Raw genomic sequence first — 21,181 nt, 5'->3', positions numbered from 1 at the left:
GTATCATAGCAAGGGAAAAGTGAGGGTATAAGTGTGGAATACTTCTATGGGAGACTATACGTATGAGCGACTATATGATATTCTACGATGAAGTACATCCCTTCCAAGGAAAACAAACACTCGATCGATCGATAACAGTTAATAAAATACACAAACTAGACAACAAACTCGATGAAGATTCAATGTTTTGGCTGGTTTCAGGTGGTTTCAAGATGGTTTCAGGTCGTTTCAGGTGGTTTCAGGTGGTTTTTAGGTCGTTCCTTGTTTTAGTAAATACCAATAGTACTATTTTAGATCAATGACGCAGTAGAAATTCCTTGCCCGCCCCCATTGAAGCTTACGGCATGAAATACGTTTTTGTCATGAAAATATTTCGACTAGAAATAAATATGTTTTGCTAATCAACCTAATATCATTTTTCTTGCTAATAAAATAATATAAAACTCGTGCGAGTACTATTTTACATCAATGACGCAGTATAAATTCCTGGCCTGTCCATTTACAATCTTTTGTTTACGTAACTAATTCGAGTTGTATCAAACAACAAAAATCGCACTTAAAGTTTCTAATGTAGCTCCAGTTTCTAATTATCTGCTTAGAACTACCAAATTAAGTTTTAAAGTAAGTTGGATTAAGGCACTCTTACCACGAAAACCACATATGTTCAACCTCTTTCACCTCCTCCGTGTCCCGATCTTACAGATCCCAACATGCATTTTCACCTCGTGTTTCACCAATGTCAATCATGACGAGGTCCACCAATGGCATTCGTAACACTAAATTCCGATCATACCTAACTCAACAAACAACAAATGTACTGTAGCAGCAGTAAGGCGGACTCGCGGAGCGTCGGCAATGCACCTGGAATTTCACGGGTATTTCCCGGGCTTGGGACCCCCTTGCGCGATCCGGCGACAGCAACGAGGAGCGCCTTACTGCTGCTGTGTTTGCGAAGATATTTGCGAAGATATATGCATGAATGTAAAGAGTTTGCTTATGACTTCTGTATAATTTGTCTAAGACCAAAAGTTAATATACCCAAGCCCAAGGGTTTCTGGTGTTGTGGTAAAAAATGCAAATAGAAGATAACACGTCGGCGCAGTGTTACGAGTGTGGTAAGAACATTCGCAATGCCGTACCAAATGCTACCAGAGAGCAATATTACGCCAATGGAGGTCGTAAGAAAACACCTTATAAGAGAATAAAATACTTTAGGGACTGGATGAGTCATATCCAAGGTTATCGACCGGTATATTTAGACAACGAAGTAAAGAAGAAAATCATAGACCACTTAGAAGAGCCAACCCCGCAAAGTCTGCGGAAAACGCTGAAAAAATTAAAGCTAGGGAAATATTACAAAGCTATTCCCTATCTTTTGTCTGAAATTACCAATGAACCCATCCCGGAGGTGTCTAGGGATGCGATGAGTAGAGCTGAGTGGTTGTTTTGCCGTTTGGATAAGAATATTCTCCACTATCCAGATGCGATCTACGAGATCTTCAAGGAGATAGACCACGAGCATCCGCTGTTAGTATGGATACCCAAACGTTGACGTGAATTCAAAGTGAATGTCTACTGAGCGAGTTTTCTTTGTAGGTCTTCCTTGGCCTGTTCGTAGATCTTCTTTCGGGTTTCGTCGGACAGATCTCTTATGATTGTTTTTTTGGTGCCTGACTTCAACTCCTCGTACTTCTTCTCCTCCGCAAGAATCAAGGAAAACTCCACGTCGTCTATCTTACGGTCGACAAGAGCTTTGGAGACAAGGTCGGCAATCGACTTTGCCCTTGCTAGGGCTATGGTCGTGTCATGTTTGGATATCTTATTCGATAATTGTTTCATGATGCCCGTGGAGACAGCGGAGACAATACCACAAGCCGCCCCAACGCCGGCCAAAGGGACACCCACAACGACGCCGGGCCCCGTCAAAGAAGTAGCAACACCACTGCCCGTCAAAGCAACAGACAAAGATCCCGTCGTTACCGCCGCCTTATGCAGAGTGCTGCGGGCGCGGGCATACTTCTTCCTTACGTTCTCGTAGTGTTTAACTTGTGCGTCCAAGTAAGCCAGGATTAGGTTTGCTTTGTTTAAGCGAAAGTTCTCAGCGTTTTCAATTGGTGCTGTGGTGTGATAGTTTGGAACATCTGGGTACAACTGAGGTGCTGATGGTATAACATCCATTATATATACTAATGTACGACGCTTTTGGGAATGATATTGAGGAGCAGCCACATCACGACAACAGGGATTACTGGAATTGGAGGGCCTTTAGGAAGATGTTTCCACATGCAGACCCTAGTAAGTTCGAAAGAAAGCAGGATGGGATTTACTTCAACGGCTCCAGAATGTATAGCAATGCGGACTTGGAGCCAAAGGCGACTGCCAAGCACGCGGTAGAAAGGCAACCTAATTTTCCAGAGAATTTATTACCGGCAACGGAGGATTACCCATTTTACGATAACAAAGGCGGCGCAAATGACTTTGCTAAGATGGTTACCTCCTTAGAAATCCCCGTGGGTCCTACGACTTTCAAGACAAAAGTCAGAGACATCTTTAGAGAAACTGCCATGAAACATATCTCAGGGAAAGAATCTAGAGAATGGTTATCAGGTCCCAACATGCGGTATTGGCCGCAGCAGTTAAACTTTGCTGTCTGGGCTGCTACTAAAGGATGTGGCATGGCCGCGGACATGTTCCATATTCCTTTCCTAAGATTCCACGTTGCTTTTACTATTCGTAGGATATTGTTTGAGTTAGGAGTGCCGCTTCCTGGTGACACTGTCTTTAACCCAAAGGATAACAAATATGACAAAGTCGCATGGGAGCGATTAAGGAATGAGTTTAAGCTTACCAACCCTGATTTTCGCAACAAAGAGGGCGCCGCCCATGGTTTAGGAGAAACATATACGTATGCCTCCTACGTCGGTGCCAGCATAGAAACGCCGGGTATGGGGTATCCCAGTTCCTACGAATTCTCCGACTTAGGAGGCAGCGGAACGAAAGGGAATCTGATCTACTTCATAGAAAGCAAGCAGAGATATCCATGGGCGGCTTTCTTTGCCGCGAAGGGCATTGGACTAAAGAATTTAGCAAGGATTAACCGCAGCATCGAAGCCTTTGTGTACTGCATTCTAGGGGCCCAGGTTAGCACTCGCAGCCCCATCGTAGATGCCAGTGGTGCGTCGCAGGAAACGCAACAAGTATTCCTTGTCCTCTTCCAAAGCGCTGTTATCGAGAACGAGATCTCTAAGTCGGTTCAAAGGTATCAACTTGCGGTGCAGCAATCTAAAGTGCGGCTAGATTATGCCTTGTCGCCTGGTTGTTGGTTAATGCCAAGTAATTTGGTCATCAACGCCGATTCCGTCGTGGGTTACAACAACAAACTTCAACGAGCTACCAAAGACATGAAGTTTGGGGTGAATGACGTGAACTCTGACACTCTTAGGAACATTCCCCATTTCGTGGAGAAGCCAAAGAAGGAGCACGTAGAGAATCCTGCAGGGAAACCAAAAAACGTAATCAAGAAGAAGGTCCTGCCTACGATACCTGAGGAATATGACCATAACTTGCTAAAAGCCGGCTTGGCTACCGCAAGCATTGGTCTGAGCTATTATATATGGCGATGAACAACCCCTACGTAGCTGGAGTAGATTGTGTTTACACGACTTACGCAGGCGAGAAAAAATACACCCAAGCATCTTGGGTTGATGTCACGGGCATGTCCGTGGACTTGAACTACTCCGGAAAGAAGTTAATATTATGCAGCATTTCTTTGGGGGCCGTTAGCAGTGCGAATGTAGGATTTCGTTTCTGCGACCACAGCGGGGCATTACAGCCCATGCGCGCGAAGACGAACAACAGAGAGCCTACGCATTTCTCAGTAGAGCCGCCAACGAATAGCTCTGAAAATCTTTCCGTTTGGACTTTTCACCTAGTTGCCGACTGCCATGGGAAAGTGAAGCTGCAAATGCGCATAGATGACTCCGAGAGCGTTTGCATAAATAGCATAGAAAATCAAAGGAATACTGTCTATAACCACATGACCATCAGCGCTTTGACGGTGGTTAGCCTTTAAATATATGAATCCATAAGTGAGGGAAACGCGCTATACCCACCGCTTAGATGAAGAAGGATATGACAACGGCGCTTGGCATGACGTTGGACTGTGGGTTGAAGTTGGGGGCACTGCATTGGTCATTTGCACTATTAGCATTAATGCGAACACGCATGCGAATGTGGGGTTTAGGCTTATCGATGAGAATAATAAGCCCTTGCTTCCTTATCGAACTTCAACGAACACCAGGAAAGTTACCCATTTTTCGATGGAGCCCTACACTAGGTCCACTGAAGACCTAACGCCAGTGACTTTTCATATGCTAGCCAATTGTAAATATGCTAAGTTGCAAGTCACTTCTGATGACGGCAAGTTTGGAATAAATCGCATAGGCCGTAGGCCCGCCAATGCGGCCTGGAGTCATAAACCCATTTCTACCATGAGTGTGTTGCCGTTGGTTCCGAATTACCAGGGCGGCGCTAATACCGTCTTTCATTATCCTCAAAGCAGGGCACCGCCCGATGAGAAGGATAAGATTAAGCCTTCATCTTCTTCAGGAGGACCACCCCAATAGCTACGACCAAGATCCAGATGTTATTCCCTACAAACTTTAACAGTTCTCCGCCGGTCCTAAGTGCCAGGCCAAGAACGCTACCAAGCAGCCCAGGCAAGCCGGCTGCCATTTTTTTCCCTAAGTCCGTCAAACCAGAACCCAACTTGCTTACTCCCGCGCCTGTAGCCTTAAGCGCGGATAGGATTACTCCTAGTACGCTGCTAATACCGACTGCGAATACAAGGGGAACGCCATACTTCAAAAGGGCTCTTTTTATCTTTTCCTTGGTGGTAAGCCCCAACTCCGTTTCCAAACCATCCCTTTGCGCCCGCAGTTCCGTTAAGCGTTCCTGAAGGGCTTCTGCTTCCGCTTGGGCAGCTTCCCTTTCCCCTTCAGTGCGCCCTTGGTCTGCGGCTGCTTCCTGCTGCCTTTCCAGCTGCGCCTCCATATCTTCGTAAGCCTGCGTTACCTGCCTAAGTTGCTCCTCCTTTACGACGATTTGCGCGTTTAACTCCCGTTCTTTCATCACTGAAGCTTCCAGCTGTGTACCCACGCGTCTGAGTTCGGCGACTCTGTCCCCAACGTCTGCAACTGCACGGTCGAAGTTTTTCCTAGCCTTATCCCTTTCATGTATTAACATGCTGATGCGCTGCTTATTGTCCTCGCTTTCCCGTTCGTGAGAATCCGACATCGCTTGATATTTGCTTCATGTATTCCTCTTCTCTTTCGTCCATTGTCTGCTTTAAGTATTCGATGTGCTCCGCCGCCGCCATTGATTCGCTTTCTCTTTCCTCAAGTTGCTGCGTAAGTTCGTCAAGCTTTTCCCTGTGTTCGTTTATGATCTTTTGCTGCGCTTCTTCCTGCATCGCAAGGGATTCCAAAGACTGTTGCGACTGTAAGGTTTCACTGCTGCCCGACGGTAAGCTCGTTAGCTTTTCCTCTACCTTTTCCTTAGTGGCTTGTATTTGTGAGAGTTTACCTTGATCTCTATCGAGGATTCCGGCTATAGCGCGTATTTGACCTGTGAATTTAGGCGTCTTGATGCCTTTGATGAATTCTTCTTGTAGTTTCATAGTCTCCTTTTGGGTCAAAACAGACAACACGGATAAGTCAGGTCTTTCCAAGGCTGTCGTTATTTCTTTCGTAAGAGCATTGTTTAGTGCGTTAGACTTTTTGCTTTGATAAAAGTCATACCATCTTTCCCTGCCTACGTATCGGACTTGGATTTGACCCTTGTTTCCCCTTTGGAACTCTAAAAGAGTCGAGCTTGCTTTAGGATATCGTTTCCGCACGTCGTCAAGGATTCGATCCTCCGTTGTTCTACCGATGGCCTCCTTCAAAGTTGGAGGTATTTTAGGGTCGGCAAAGAACCTTCTCTTTTCGTCCCTGATGACGTAAACTTTAGCGCCGCTCCTTGCAAGCCTGCCCATGATTATTTCTCTGCCGTATTCGTCTTCTTCGAACATTAGCTGCGCTTTCTTAGGATCCCAATCGGGTAATAGTTCCCTTAGCCTATCGAAGTCGTCCGGGGTTTCTTCCATGGATTCGTCCATTTCTCGTTGGACTTTTTGGAGCCATTCGGCGCTGGGAGCTTCAGGAACCGGCCCTAAGTCTTCCATTCGCATGTACTAGGGAAGGGATTTGCCGGGATTCCTACTACTCCACTTTCGTCCAAGGGAGCGCAAAGCATCGCTAGCCCTCCTGCCATATTTGCGTCTTAGCTTATCGAAGAGACCTCGGGAGCCTACGTTGTCATCGGGAAGCAAAGACTCGTATTCTTCATCGTTAATATCGACTTGACCTTCTTCGGTGGTGGGGTCAAAATCCGTTCCTTCTACTTCCATTATATATGATAAGCTCAAAGTTAAACCCCAACGTATTACCTAAGCAGGTTGGCGGACTAAAGGCAGAACGCACCTTTCACCGGGTCACCTTTACTCCCAGCAGCGCAAAACCAGGGGAGACGCTGTACGTAGGCGTACCCCGTCTAACGGATAACCTAGTCTTAGTACCCGGCACCCTGGCTTTAAGGTTTGACCTAGCGGTGCAGCCCAGTACTGCGGATGAAAGGATTATCGTTAACAACGTGGGCCGCAACTTGGTCTCTAAGATGAGGATCAAGTTTGCTGGGGAATCCTTGCTGGATTTAAATAGATATGATTTATACACCACCTATAAGGACCTATGGTTAACAGCATTTGACCGCGCGCAAAGGATAGAACAAGGAATTGGTAGTGTTATCCTGCGTAAGGTTCGCACACCTACGAAAACGCAACCTACTGACGGCAGTGGGGAAACCGCAGTAGCAGACGCAAAGCGAATAAAGACAGCCTATGGTAGTAAGTATGTCATACCATTAGACTTTGAAGTAATCACAAATCACGGTGCGTACTACCCCAGGCAGTTATCCGAGTTACAGTTTGAAGTAACTTTAGCAGATGCTAATAACATCATTGGTGGGCTGGCCACTGCACTTACCACAACAACTCCATACTCCATTACCAACTTAGAGCTGCAGTATGAGACGGTATACAGCGAAGAGCTGGCACGCAGCGCTGGCATGGAATACAGCTCCGGCAAGGCATTCCTTTACGACCACGTGGTAATGTACAAGACGTTCAGCTTCCTGGATAAGACGGACGAGGTTATCAACCAAAGCATTAACCTCCCACGAAGAAGTCTCACGGGGTTGATGTTGGTGTTTGCCAAACCCTATGAGGCTGGTAAGCGCAACTCCGAGGCCTTCCACAACCCCAACATTACTAACGTGGGGGTGAATGTCAACGGCGTTCCAAACAAGGTCTACTCCCAGGGGATAAAGCCCGCAGACGTGTACAGAGAGGCAATGCGTAAGTTTGGCGACCAAATTAGCCCCGAGGAATTCTTTAATGATAAGTACGCGTTATGGATTGACATGCGCACGACGAACGATGAAGACCTACATGGCCAGGGTTTACGCCTAGTAAATACACAGGATGGTATAACATTGGAGATCAAGCGCACCAAGAATGCCTCCGCGGGCGACGGCGACAAGATAAACGCGTACGTCTTTGTTGTGTCTGACGCACAGCTAAGCATAGAAATGAACCAATTAAAGAGCGTTGCCTATTAAAATATTCCTTATGTATAATATGCTTCGCGTATTCGAAAACAACAACACCAAACTGCAATGCATAGTGCAAGGCGAAACTTTGTACTTTAAGGCGAAGGAAGTGGCTGCCGCGTTGGGATATGAAAAGCCAAGGAATGCGATTAGAGAGCACGTTTCTGAGAAATACCAGAAAAGGTTGGATGAGCTAAAGGGGGCCCTAAAACAGGGCGCCCTCGCTAACGCACAGCCAAATTCCGTGTTTATCTCAGAGCCTGGGTTGTATGAACTGATATTCAGCTCCAAACTACCCAAGGCCGTAGAGTTCCGCGATTGGGTCTTTGAGGAAGTCCTTCCCGCATTAAGGAAGACCGGCAAGTACGAGATAGAGCGGCGCTTTGACGGCCCCAACAAATTGATATTCAAAATTGAGAATGAGTTTGACTTACATAAGAAGGTGGTAAATTACATCCGCCGGTTTTACCCTCAGATGCTCATAACACCGGGTTTAGGAGAATTGCAGGATTCGGACGGCAAGCGCATAAAGTGCTGGCAGAAGGGCTACCAACGCGGTCAGCCTGATCTGCTCATCCTTAATGCTCACAGGCGGTACCGTGGATTCTGCATCGAGCTGAAGACTCCGAAAGGCAACGGGGTATTGTCTGAGGATCAACGCCGCCTCTTAGACGGCTACGAGGAAAATGGATTTAAGGTGCTGATAAGCAACGACTACGACGACATCTGCAGGAGCATCACAGAGTATGCGCGAGGAATTCGTCTACCTTGTAGGTGGTGCTGCAAGCGCTTTAGGAACACAGACACTTTAAAGACGCACTTAAAGATATTTCATAGAATATATGGCGTTTGAGGCTGTGAGGCAGATACACTGGCGAGACTTAAAGGAGGGCGTTACCTACGAAATAAAAAATTATGTAGGCTTTGAAGACAGGCTACGGTTGTTATTGGCGCACGAGGGTGTCACGTACAGCCTGTGGGCGCCGGATCGCGTTCGTTACGTCATCGAAGGACAGGAGTTTACCCATCTGAGGTCGTATGGTAAGAAGGATGGCCGCTGGGCCTTTGACGTCGCAAAGTGCGTCCTTCCTTCGGTCCTATGCGGGTAAGTGCGTCGTTTAAGTGAGGTTCGTCGACAATGAGGGTCGGCGACTCTTTTTTAACGATGCAGTCAGCGGGGGGTTCGCACGTAATACAGTCCATATATTGAAAGGGCGATTAGGAATCCTCCTAAGAGTGCTGCAAGGTAGGCTAGCATATATCTCGGAAACTATTTTAAGGAAGGCCTTATTATTTATTAGATCCTTATTAAATGCCCCGGAAACTATTTCAAGGAAGGCCTTACTATTTATTGCGTATTTATTAGCCCTAATAAAGGGTTAATAAATAATAAAGGATTTCGTCAAACACTTTCCGAAACTCGATGTTAGTATGTATCAGGGTACCCTGGACCATTCTTTAAAGGATGATCATCGCCCTTTAAATTTACCCTTGATCTAATAAGGATTCAATAAGAAATATGACCAATGTATCAGGGGTGGTTGATACATAGGTACAAGGCGATTTCGGAAACTATTTAAGGAAATCCTTTATTATTTATTGCGTCTTTATTAAATGCCCCGGAAACTATTTAACGAAATCATTTATTATTTATTGCGTCTTTATTATCTATTAAAGGGGTAATAAATATCTAATAAATAATAAAGGATTTCGTGAAACACTTTCCGAAACTCGATGAGAGGTCCTCCAGACCCCCCTGATACTTTTTCAATCCTTATTTAGAGCGCTCCTCATCATTTCTGGTGCGCCTTCTTTCAAGGTCATCAGCGAATTCTTTAAATGTCCTTGGTGCGTCCGCGTGCACATATAAACACTGCCACACATGCTGTTCATCCCTTCGACATCCGCAGCGCGGACAGTCCGCCTCCCAATATTCTCTGTCTTCCCAGCGCACACCTTCAACGCGGTCGAACATAGCAAAGCGCATGTCTATCTTCTTCTTTCGACGTATTAACGCCGTCGTTGTTTCTTTAGGGCAGCAGCGCGAGGCAACGTCGCCGTGCGTCTCACACGCTACGCCATTTAGATCGTAGTTAGTCAGGCAGCGCAGCATGTGCCAGTCATCATCTTTGTCTTCTTCGCAGCGCTTACATACATTCTTTAGACACACTTCGTTCTCTACGTGGTACGCTAACATCTGCTTACTGCTGAACGACCTGCTACAGTGTTCACAACGCCTACTTTGTGTCTTCCTACAAACATGCTTTGCGACGTGATATCTTAACATCTGCTTGCTGCTGAACTCCTTACCACAATGCTTGCACCCCATCTATATAATAAGAATTTAATAATCCTTATATGGGATACGCCATGAAATCCTTTACGGTGTCCTTAGCCCATGAGGCCATCGTTAACAGCGCACCAAACCTTTCCGCGCGCTTCAGACCACACATTTCATCGTACAACTCCTGCACGCGCTCTTTTAATCGATTGATCTCCTCCCTTTGCATTTCAATGGTGTCTCTCTTATCTTTAATGTCGTTAACGATTCTCTGCACTGCTTCCGTAGGCTCCATATATACCATGGAATAAATTTGTTTGCTGGAATATATGAACCCAGATCACATGCCTTGTAACGCTCTGATAGTAGGACCCACCGGCTGCGGAAAGACCCAATTAGTGGTAGAGCAGCTATTAGGACCCTTTAGATACCGATTTGACTATATCGTGCTACTTTGTCCCACCTACGTGAATAACCGCACCTGGACGGGCATAGGAGTGAAAGATGACGACTTCTTCGTAGATATCTTAGACCCTAACGAGTTATCTGGACATCTTAAGTTCTGGCACAAACAATTCCCTAAAGATACGCAAACCTTGCTCATACTGGATGACATCGCCTGTGGGGATGACGTAAAAAGACGCACCTCCGAATTAGTGAAGCTCGCCTTTAGCGGCAGACATGACAATACTAGCGTTTGGTTGCTCTCGCAGCAGCTTACCAGCGTCTCTAAGCCCTTCAGGGAAAACATAGGTTCACTTGTCGTATTTTATACTCCGAGCAAGTCTGATCTGGAAACCATCTTAAGCGACTACGGCGGCGAGATAAGCAAGGAACAGTTGCATGAATACATGCGGCATCTAAAAACGCACCAACACTCCAAGATGATCTTCTCTTTGAGGTTTCCCTACACGGTTGGAATCTATGATTCCTAATGTATATGGAGATTGAGCAGTTGATAGATGAAGTCCCCACACAGTTAGATGAAAGTAACCTTAAGGAACAACTCAACATTCTGGTGTCATCTGGGAAGTGCAAAGAAATGATAGGCAAGGAACTTACCCATGAGCAGGTTAATAAGTTGTCAGAAGAGGAGGTTAAGAAGTTCCATAAGAGGTACGAGGCCGCCCTTGCAAGTAAAACCACGGACGCCGTAGCAGACTCCGCTATTCGACTTGCCACCAAGCTTCTCGGACTGGCACTGCCCATAGACGACGTGGAGCAACTGCGGAAGGACATAAGCGAGGACTATGTTATCGCCCAAGAACTTAAGATAACCTGCGGCTGGTTGTCTTTGAAGTGCGGTAAGTTAATGGCAGTCGCCTCTGCGGCACTTCACGTAGCTCAGCATGTCGACTTGAAGGAACTTACGACGTCTTGGAAGGACTTTAAGAAGGACAGAGAAGTCGAGAGGGTCTTCCAGGCGGCACTTGCTGAGGTACCTGATCAAGTCGCCTCAAGTACTTAGTCAAGTCGTCCTCAGGAATTACCCAGGTCGCCTCAAGTACTTAGTCAAGTCGTCCTTAAGTACTTGCTCAGGTCCTATTAAGTTACTTATCAAGTCCTTCAAGTCCTTAGATATAAATGAGTGAAGCTGAATCGAAGGCGGAGAAGCAACCCCAAGAGGAGCAAAAGATTACCAAGGCTAAATCTCCAGGCAGAGTCGCTGCCGGAAAGAAGCTCGCGGAGATGAATAAGAAGAACAAAGCAAAGAAAGAGGAAAACGTGGAAGAGAAAGAAGAGGAATCCTCCATCAATCCGGGCTACGTCATTGGCGCGTTGGGAGTCATCATAGCAGCAGGTAGCCTTTACTTACAATGGAAGGCAGCAAAGCCAAAGGTAGAACCTGTGCATGTGACGCGGGAGCCACCTAAGAGAAGCAAAATACCCGTGATGGAGTAATAACCTTCTCGCTTTGTAATATAATGTCAACCGCGTTATTGAAAACTGTTGAAGAAGCAGCTATTATTACTTCCATCGTTGCGGGTATTGGTTGGGTAGGTAAGAAAGTGCTCAAAGAAGACTTTACTGAAGACCCAAGCAAGAGCTTCCCTAATTTTGCTAAGATGACCGCTGCCGTGGGTGGGGCTATCATGGTAAAGGATTACCTACGTAAGGAAAAGTACCCCCCTAATGTATAATGGCTGCTATGATAGGAGGTTCAGTAATTGCTGCTTTAGCATTTACTGGCGCCAATTACGCGGCTAAGTACATAGAAAAGGCAGCAACCGGCGGAAGTAGTCTCGAAGCTGAAAGAAAGAGACACGACTTGGCGCTGGAGAAATATCAGCAGGACGTGGCGGCTTGGAATGAGAAAAGACAAGCTTACAGGGATTGGTTGGACAAGAACTACCAAGACAAGATGCAGGCGGATAAGAACTTCGAAAATACAGACTACGCCTTTAAGCTCTATGCGCAAGCACACCCCGCGGCATCGACGGGGTTGAGAAAGCCTCAGTTTAAGAATTACTACCAGCCTTCTAAGAAACAAAAAGACAATGAGCTGGTATTCGTAGGAGTTGCAGGGCTGGCAGGAGGCGCGGCTTTGGCGTATCTAATATAATGATCGTCTTTTTGGAAAGCGACAAGAATGACTTTACCACTTACTTGAATCCTCCCATCAAAGCCCATAAGGTCCGGCTGGTTAGTTGCTCTTTGTACAATTCTTGGTATAATTTAGTCAATGGCATGGTCAACGTACTTAAGGCGCCTAACAAATATCAAGGTGAAATGCTACCCGATGGACATTACACGCCAATAACACTAGCCAAGGAATTAGCAAAACACGGTTATACTCTCACCACAGGATTACCACACGAAATGACCCTCAAACATAATATGCCAAACTATTCAGTAACTTTTGGAAAGTTTGACCCATTGGGGTCATTATTATGTGCCTCGGGCAAGACAATTACCGACACAGCCATACCCGTCAGGGGTGGATCCAGGGTTTGGACATGAGTAGTTTACTCTGAATTTATACCCAACCCACCATACCCCTATTAGTTATAAACTGCCTAAAAGGATACATCTACCATAGCATGCTGTCTGCAGTCAAGATCCTTGTACAGATTTATCTCAGTTGAAGAATCTAGCACATCAAAGGACATCATGTGAAAAAAATGACATCAAAAGTATTAGTATGTAAAAGTACAATGCAAAATATATGCTATTAAAGGAAAAGTGGCATGGCAGCAAATTGAATACTTTATGAAAGATAGAGAACATACAATCACAATATCAGTGTACTAGAATTTACATGTACTAGCAAATTATACAAAATGAATACATTACCTTATTTAGATTGAGGTGTTCCACTATAGATGAATTCATTGCTGAGTTCAGTTGAGAATATGTAAAGACCATTCAAGCTTAATTAAAACCCAGTGAACAATATTATAGATTTCAGAAAAGAATAAGTTTTTAAAAATTCCACCTTGTTCCTGTACTGTTCCCCATCAGTTTAAGGATTAAAAATCAGATAATTATTAATCCAGATGGAACATAACTCACAAGTACTCTAAGAACACTGGAGTGGTGGTCCAAAAAATATTATATAAAATATTACTGTAAGATATTCTCCATTCTCATTCGTCTAGGATTTAAAGTAGCAAATAAATCTATTATTTCCTCAAGATCTAAGTCCATGTCTCTGTGGGAATGCATCAGTGCCAGTCCATTCATTCTGTCTTGAGCCATAGTATTTCTTAAGTAGTTCTTAAGATTATGGAGGGTTGAAATGGACCTTTCACAAGAAGCAGATGACATAGGGATAGTTATAAGGATTTGAAGTATGGTATGTATATTAGCATAAGCAACATTGTCAATGTGCTCAAGTGTCCCTTCTAAACTATCAGGGATTTCCTCTCCTAGATCATCTTTCCTCATCCACATTCTCTCCCACAGAATAAGTTCTACTTGTAAACCTGCATAATTAGGTATATCCTGGCTATAATGTTCACAAAAGGCTAATACATTATCTTTCCAAACAATACCAGTGGCCAGCATAATTGATGGAATAACTGAAAGTGCTCTGTAGCAAACAAACACATCATCTTGAAATCTGTTGTTCAGTTGTTGGACTATATGGTCTAGAAAAACTACAGTTAAATTTGTCCTATAATATTCTTCAGGGTTTCGGGCTGCAGCATTGGCTCTGTGAACTTGTCTCTGAGCTACTCTAGGCATGGTTGGTTGAACTGAAACTTGACCTGCTAAAGTGACAGCTTCCTGGTAGAGTGCATTGTGCCTGGCATCAATGTCAGTTCTCATCTCTGTTAAGATTGACTTTAAAAGTGCAAGTTCATCCTTTGCCTTGAGAAGATCCATTGCTTTCTTTTGTAATTTGACAGTGAGAGGTCGGGTTAAATCTAACATGTGTCTAACAATAACAATAGCAACAATAAATGAAAAAGTTATTGCATTCAGTAAGGTCTGTGCATCATTTCTACTAGGTCGATTCCAGTCCCCAGTTCCAAGATCATTGTTGTTCATTGATATGTCTTCAAGCGTAGCAACAACAGGACGAAGAAGTTCTACAACTCTGTCCATTCCTTCTATTCTTTCGATCCATCTTGTTCGGCATACATTTATCAGAACAGTATGGTTAGCTTGAGGCATTATCTCTTTAACCTTCATGACCAAATACTGCTGTCTCTTTGGTGAATTGTTAAAAAAATCAGAAATTCTTTTAACAGTATCCATCATGTTTCTAACAAGTGGTTGTTGGCATGTGTCAGCAACACACAAATTCAGCCTGTGGTTCATACAGTGAACATAAATTGCTTTGTCAAATTCATTTCTTATAAGTGTTGAAACTCCATTCAAGCAACCTGCCATATTGCCTGCCCCATCATAACACTGGCCTCTGCAGTCGTCCATAGAAAGTCCTAATTCTGCTACTGCTGTAAGTATTTTATCTTTGATGGCAGCTCCAGTTGTTCCCTCATCACAAAGAGAAAACCCAATAAATTCTTCTCTAATTATATTTCTTGAATCAAGAAATCTTATCACTAAAGAAAGATTTTCTTTGTTAGAAATGTCTGCAGCTTCATCTGCCATAACAGAGAAAAACTTACTGTCTCTGATTTCCTTTGACAAACTAGTTTAAACTCATCGTTAATGATGAGCTTGGCGTTAGGTGCATATTCGGTGGGATGGGCGGAGCCAGGCACAAATTAGCGGTAACCACGGTCACCCTGTCACCACCCAATGGATTCTCCAAGGTGCTTGGAGGAGAGGGACAGGGAACCAGGACCTCCCCACCGAAGTGCACCAAGCACCAAGCTCAGGAACTGGCAACAAACAGGAGAGAGCGCAACAACGAACAAGACACATAAGCAGCAGGTTAAACAGTTTTCTTTTAATTGTTAATCTCATCTATCATTGCTGTCGTATAGAAGTTTATGACAACTGTTGCGTTACTTTGGCTAGCGCTTCTGCAGGAGTTCTGATGTAAGACAAATAGGCGGTACTGGTCCAGCGGCCTAGTGCTTGGATGAGATGGTCGGGGACGCCATTGCGAGCAGCGACTGTAGCCGCACCGATTCGAAAGCTGTGGCTAGAGAAATTGCCTGGTATACCGGCTGCTGCAAATATGCGTTTTAGCCAGGAGGACAGCAGCTCGCGCGATAAGGATTGGCCATTTTGAAGCATGAACAGAGGACCTTGGCAATTACCTCTCTTGTGCAGATAGGCACTCATCGCTGAGACCGCACATAGTGGCCAAGTGCCTAAGCCGATGTGCACGTGACAGCCTTCTCGGAAGGGATCCGTCTTAGATGCTTTTATCCATATTCGGAGACAGGAGGGTCGGTCTAACTTGTCGAAGGCCAAATCAGAAACTTGTAAATGGATGGCAGAGTCGAACTTTGAAATAAGGGGAACTGTAAATTCGGCGGATCTCAAAAAACCGAAGTAGGCCAGTGTGCAGGCAGCCCAAAACATGATGTGGTCAAAAGTTGCCAGGTCGAGGGCATTGTGTATGTGAAGCATGAGCGAGTCGGTGATGGGCAGGCGTTGCGAGGATGCCGAACCCTGTGCGCGTTTTATTCCGCGGAAGACCTGCTGAAGCCTGTGGCAGTTCGTCAGTGGATCGGCGAAACCCTGTTCAATGTGGAGGGATCGAATGGCAGACAAATAGACTTTAATGGATTTGTGCTGTATAGACTGTGACAAATGTGTGATAAAAAGGCAAAGAGTGCTTTCGTCCGTGGGGCACGTCACTGAGCCAAGCTGATTGCAAAAGTCGACGAACCTCCTTTGGGCTGACGCGTACGTACGACGTGTAGTTGGTGCGAGGCCGTTGAGTAGAAGTTCCTGGCATTGGCTGTCTAGTAGGGACCGGTTAATTGTGCGATGAGATGTGTTGGCAGTGGCGTAGCTTGTAGCTGCGCTGAAGGTGCTGCCCGTCTGAATTCCTGCCAATTAAAGCGAGACAATGCATCAGCAATCGAATTATCGATTCCGGGGATATGCTCGGATGAGAATGTAAAGCTAAACCGAGCTGCTGCGTACAGAAGGCTTCGGAGGAGCCGCATAAGAGCTGGAACTTTTGATGTTCTTTGGTTCAGGATGGCCACTACTGCTTCATTGTCTGAGCGGAAGAGCACGAGTCGTCTCGACCATTCGTGCCCCCACACATGGGCCGCTAGTACAATAGGAAAGAGTTCTTTGTACGCAATGGATTCTGTTTTCTGTGTCGCACGCCACCGACCGTTGAACCACGCCTGATTGTAGAACGCCCCATAGCTTATTGCTCCCGAGGCATCAGATATCACCTCTATGTCATGTACGACTGGGATGCCGGGGTAAAGCCAGAAGCTTACCCCGTTCCAGGAGTAGAGAAACTGGTACCACCATTCCAGATCGCGACGGAACTCCACGTTGAGTCGGATGGGATGCGCCGGGTTGCGAAAGCAGCGAAGCAGATCAATTAGGCGTCTGATGAAGGTGCGTCCGGGCCACACCACTTTGGCAGGGTGGTGAAGGTGGCCTATTAGCGACTCAAGCTCGCGCTTGTTGCAGTGTCGGCGCGACCGCCACCTGGTTATCAGCTGCTGCAGGTTCGAGAGTTTGTCTGCAGGCAAACGAGCAATTTGATTAATTGAATCTAATTCGATTCCTAAGACTACTAGAGTCGAAGCAGGTCCGATACATTTGTCCGGATGTAGGGGGAGGCCAAGGTCTTCGCACAACCGTACCGATGTGGTGAGATTGTGTGCGCATGCGTCCGAGCATGGGGGCCCCGCCATGACAAAATCATCTAAATAATGGACTAAGTGTGAAACTGCATAATTGTTAGCTAGAATCCATTCCACCATAGCGGCCACCGAATTGAATATAAATGGAGCTGAGCGAAGGCCAAAAGGTAGCGCAAGATCTACAAAGTATTTGTCTTTCCACCGCATGCCTAATAAATGTCTGTCGGATGGATGGATGGGGATATTACGATATGCTGATTCGACATCAAACTTAGCCATCATTGCACCGACGCCTAATTTGGACACCATTTTGACTATTTCGTCGACTGTGACGTACTGCAACGTAAATTCCTCACGGTTGATCCCATCGTTAACGCTATACCCCCTGGGCGATGATAAATCGACTATCAGCCTCCATTTACCCGGCTGCCCGCGCTTGGGAATTACTCCAAAACTGCTGATCTGCAAGTTAGGCAATGGAGGATGAACGAAGGGCCCTGCAACCCTACCCCGAAGGATTTCATTTTGAAGATAGCAATCAATCACCGCTGGGTTTGCATGGCGGATTGTTTGTTGTTTTTGGCCAATTTGAGCTTCATCGAGTGCTGAAAGCCGATGTGGAAGCCATCATGGATGCCATCTAAAACGTATGCCACCTTGACGGGGTCAGGGTGTAATTTTAACTCCCTTGCAAAGCAATCCACACGGAGAGGGGTAACCTCGGAGACAGAAGGGAGGCCACACAACGCTGAAATGAATACGCAAAGTCACACAACAGATGGTACAAAGACTTTGAATGAATTATACACAATGTGAACATTACAAAGCCGATTAGCCGCGAAGTAAGAGTAAATAAACATCAGCCCAGAGCGTAGATTATGGCGTGCCGATGACCTGAGCCATCAGGAGATAAGAGCTAAAATGTCACGGCGCGTCGCGCTGTCTCGTTGAGATAAACGAACTGACAGGAGACATGTTAAGTAGCGCTAAATGAAGTGACGTGACGTGTCAACATAGCAAGAACAAATATGCAAACAACGCCTCGGACCACGAACCGATAGCACGGAACAGAATACATGCCAAGAAACGGCACGCTATGGGAATTTTTTAAGACGCACAGTAGTATCAAATATAAGACTCCAGAAAGGCAATTCTGGTCACGGCAGTGTAGCATGATAACTAAGAGCTAATAAACTTGATAGGTATAACATAAACATGAGTTACCCATGACCGATAAACAAAATAATGACTAACAAAGCATGATATAAAAAACTTTTTGAAAGCTAGCGTCTTTTAGTTTTCAATTTATCTGCTGAAAGCTCGGGAGACGGAGTTCGTCGTTTTCGCTCCGTCTCAGTTTTTTCTTTGAAAAATTCCGGGCACTCTACGAGGCGGTGACGACCAGCACACGAAGAGCATTTGTGGGCAAAACGGCACAAGGAGAAGCGCGAGGAACATTGCCCTTTGTTCCATGAACGACAGATGACACCACTGCTGTTTGAACCCCTTGGTTGCTCCTCATCGCCATTGTGGGAAAAGCTAGCACGATGCGCTGGACCAGCCATGTAGAAGCTATACAACTGCGTGTCGATGTTAGCCCAGTTGGTAAGGCTAGTCGCGGCCGCGTGCTCCCGAAAGGCCTTATCATAATTCAGCCAAGCTTTACCGCCGAACTGCCTGTACGTGCGTATGATGAGCAGCTTATAAAGCGATAGATCCTTCCAGCGGTGGGGGAAGTACTCAGACATAACCAGGGCGTAGCTAGTGAATGTCTCAATCCATGTAACTATGTCCTCGATCTTGCGTTTATTACGCTTAGGCCCAGCAGTCAAAACAATATGGCCGTCGAGGAACACTTGTGGCTCGGTTGCCGCCTCGACCAAATTGGACGGGATTAGCTCGCCTAAATCAAGGAACTTCCCGCTAACGATATGCGTGACTAATTTGGCCGGGACCGGAGAAGCACCAGGTCCAATAACAAAGGGCTGAACAACTGCTGGCGTTGCGAAGGTCTTTGACGACGTGAGGGAGCCAGATAAAACCGTAGTCGTTGAGCTGGGAGGACCGCCAACAGCTCCTAGCGAACGAGCTTGCGGGATAGGCAAAGTCACTATGCTAGCGGTACTAGTTGTATTTACGCTCGCGAGCGAGAACGTGTTTACAAAGTTTGGTACTAACACATTGGACGTACCTGGTGTGTCCTGGGCTGTTGACTGCAGTGGCAATACTGGTTGGCTTGTCGTTGCTGCAGGCGATTGCGAGATGGCCGTTTGCTGTGTAGCGGCAAGAACAGCCCTGACTACTTCGTCCACGAGCTCCCGTCGGTATTCCTGTGAGAGTGTCACGGTGGACGTTGATTGCGGAGTGCTGCTGAGCGGATTTCGTTCAGGAACCTCTTCGTTGAGGTTTGTCAGCGAACGTTTCGGTGGCATGATGAAAAATTAAATTAAACTCGTGTTGTAGCGTAATAGCGTAATAGCGTAATAGCGTCGTATAGCAAGTGCTAGCGATAGATAGCGATGGCGAATAAAGGTTCGCGTGGTTGGCATTAAGCTAGCGTGATCACGTGTGTAGCGTCTTATCGAATTTCGTAATGATAGCTATGATCCATATCTCATACAGGCCACAGAGATCGACTAGAATAGATTGCGACATGCTATAAACAACTTGCTAGCTGAGTCGATCAACGATCGCGTGAGGTAATAAATGCGTTGACAGCGGAGATAGCGGTATGCGTCCGGACAACGCTACTGCGAGATGTCATTGACCTCGAGTCTAACTTAGCCTAAATTACATTTAACCACATTAAAATGTAAGAACCTACTGTTTCTATCATCTGATTCTGGATGGTTTTAGAAATGTAAGTTGCATTTCTGGGTGCACTTTCCAGGTGATTCTGCAGTATTTGATCACCACTCTGCACTCGAAATTCTAGCAGAGCCTGAAAGTTTCCTGATAGACTAGCATTTGTTGGGTCATCATCGAGTTGACCCCGGAGAGCTATGTTGTTTCGCCCACAGAAAATTATCGTTTCAAACAAAGACTTAAGGACCGTCCTATTTCTATCGATTTGCTGTTGAATAATATTATTCAACTGCTGATCTACTGGGACCGCTTGCTGCCTCATTGTTTTCAAAAAGTTATCCATGGCAATTACAGCAAAATTGTGCATCTCACATTTACCGCTGGCGTGTTTTGTAAGTCTCGAAGCCGCTGAAGTCCAACATGTGAGTGGGGACTTCAACAACTTGTCTAATTTATGAGCATTTCTACCAGATTCTACTCCAAACAAAACGCAGGGAAAACAAAATGCTCCATCGAGATATTTAGAGTATGCAAGCCAGGGATATCTTCTAAGCCATTCAAAGACAAACTTACGAGGCTTTCTATTTTCTATTGACAGTGGGAAATCAAAAATCTCACCTGGTTTCCACACACTCTCAATGAACCCCAGCTTATTGTGGTGATGAAGAGCCAATTTCTTTAAAATTCAAGCCAATGTCGAAAGGAGAACAGTCCTCCCTCCTGCAAATCGGGTCGCCACGCATTGTAGAATATTCCTTCGTTCAAAGCAAGTCTATGACTCTAATCATAAGAACGAAAGAGACCCAACGGGGGTAGGTCTAGCTTTTTATAGTTTTGCTGGTAGTTTATGAGGTAGTTTGCAAAGTAGATAGCCAATCAGAAAAGGGTTTGAGTGGTTTCCAAAACGATCAATGTGTTTCCAGCCAATCAGAGAATTCTTTGAGTAGTTTACGATCGTCACACCGGCCTAGCTCTACAACTACGCACGCTCACCCCCTGAGGTTCTATTTGACAAAGGCTGTTTTCCGATCGTTTTCCGATAGCATTCCGATGCGTACCGACGGAGATATCCGAAACCCGAAATTTTTTGCGGGAATCGGTAATAAATCGGCAGAAATGACGAGATTACTCATTTTTGTTTGACTTTTCCTTAATAATTAACTGAAAAACAACCAAGTGAGTTGTT

The 21,181-nt window shown here is 45.5% G+C and overlaps 3 protein-coding genes across 3 annotated transcripts in view; all 3 read right to left on the bottom strand.

Moving 5' to 3' along the window:
* Positions 1-20,726, bottom strand: part of LOC116287915 (uncharacterized) — a 54,455-nt gene extending 33,729 nt beyond the window's left edge. The window contains exon 1 of the mRNA XM_089027455.1: positions 20,614-20,726. The gene's annotated coding sequence lies outside the window, so the exon portion shown is untranslated. The remainder of the gene's footprint in view (positions 1-20,613) is intronic.
* LOC148912439 (52 kDa repressor of the inhibitor of the protein kinase-like) lies at positions 632-15,070 on the bottom strand. The gene is made up of 3 exons (XM_089027457.1): positions 13,283-15,070; positions 12,596-13,079; positions 632-793 (listed from the first exon to the last, which is right to left on the bottom strand). The coding sequence occupies exon 1, from the start codon at positions 15,047-15,049 to the stop codon at positions 13,553-13,555; it is 1,497 nt and encodes a 498-aa protein (XP_088883583.1). The 5' UTR covers positions 15,050-15,070; the 3' UTR covers positions 632-793; positions 12,596-13,079; positions 13,283-13,552.
* Positions 15,330-19,991, bottom strand: LOC148912438 (uncharacterized). Its single transcript, XM_089027458.1, has 2 exons — positions 19,382-19,991; positions 15,330-16,407 (listed from the first exon to the last, which is right to left on the bottom strand). Exons 1-2 carry the CDS (start codon positions 19,620-19,622, stop codon positions 15,392-15,394), a joined length of 1,257 nt encoding a protein of 418 aa, XP_088883584.1. The 5' UTR covers positions 19,623-19,991; the 3' UTR covers positions 15,330-15,391.
* Positions 20,727-21,181: the final 455 nt, after the last annotated feature.

The sequence above is a fragment of the Actinia tenebrosa genome, unplaced genomic scaffold, assembly GCF_029948245.1.
Source record: "Actinia tenebrosa isolate PJP-AT-01 unplaced genomic scaffold, QUT_ActTen_1.0 PGA_scaffold11__36_contigs__length_13525064, whole genome shotgun sequence".
Classification (NCBI taxonomy): domain Eukaryota; kingdom Metazoa; phylum Cnidaria; class Anthozoa; order Actiniaria; family Actiniidae; genus Actinia; species Actinia tenebrosa.
The sequence above is the reverse complement of the archived record's forward strand: the minus strand, read 5'-3'. Positions and strand labels throughout refer to the sequence as shown.

Excerpts from the sequence above, each read along its gene's own strand:
- LOC148912439 (XM_089027457.1), bottom strand. The coding sequence starts at position 15,049 with ATGGCAGATGAAGCTGCAGACATTTCTAACAAAGAAAATCTTTCTTTA.
- LOC148912438 (XM_089027458.1), bottom strand. The coding sequence starts at position 19,622 with ATGCCACCGAAACGTTCGCTGACAAACCTCAACGAAGAGGTTCCTGAA. Across the intron at positions 16,408-19,381 it reads AACAGCCCAGGACACACCAG|GAATTCAGACGGGCAGCACC; the intron begins GTACGTCCAATG and ends TTTAATTGGCAG.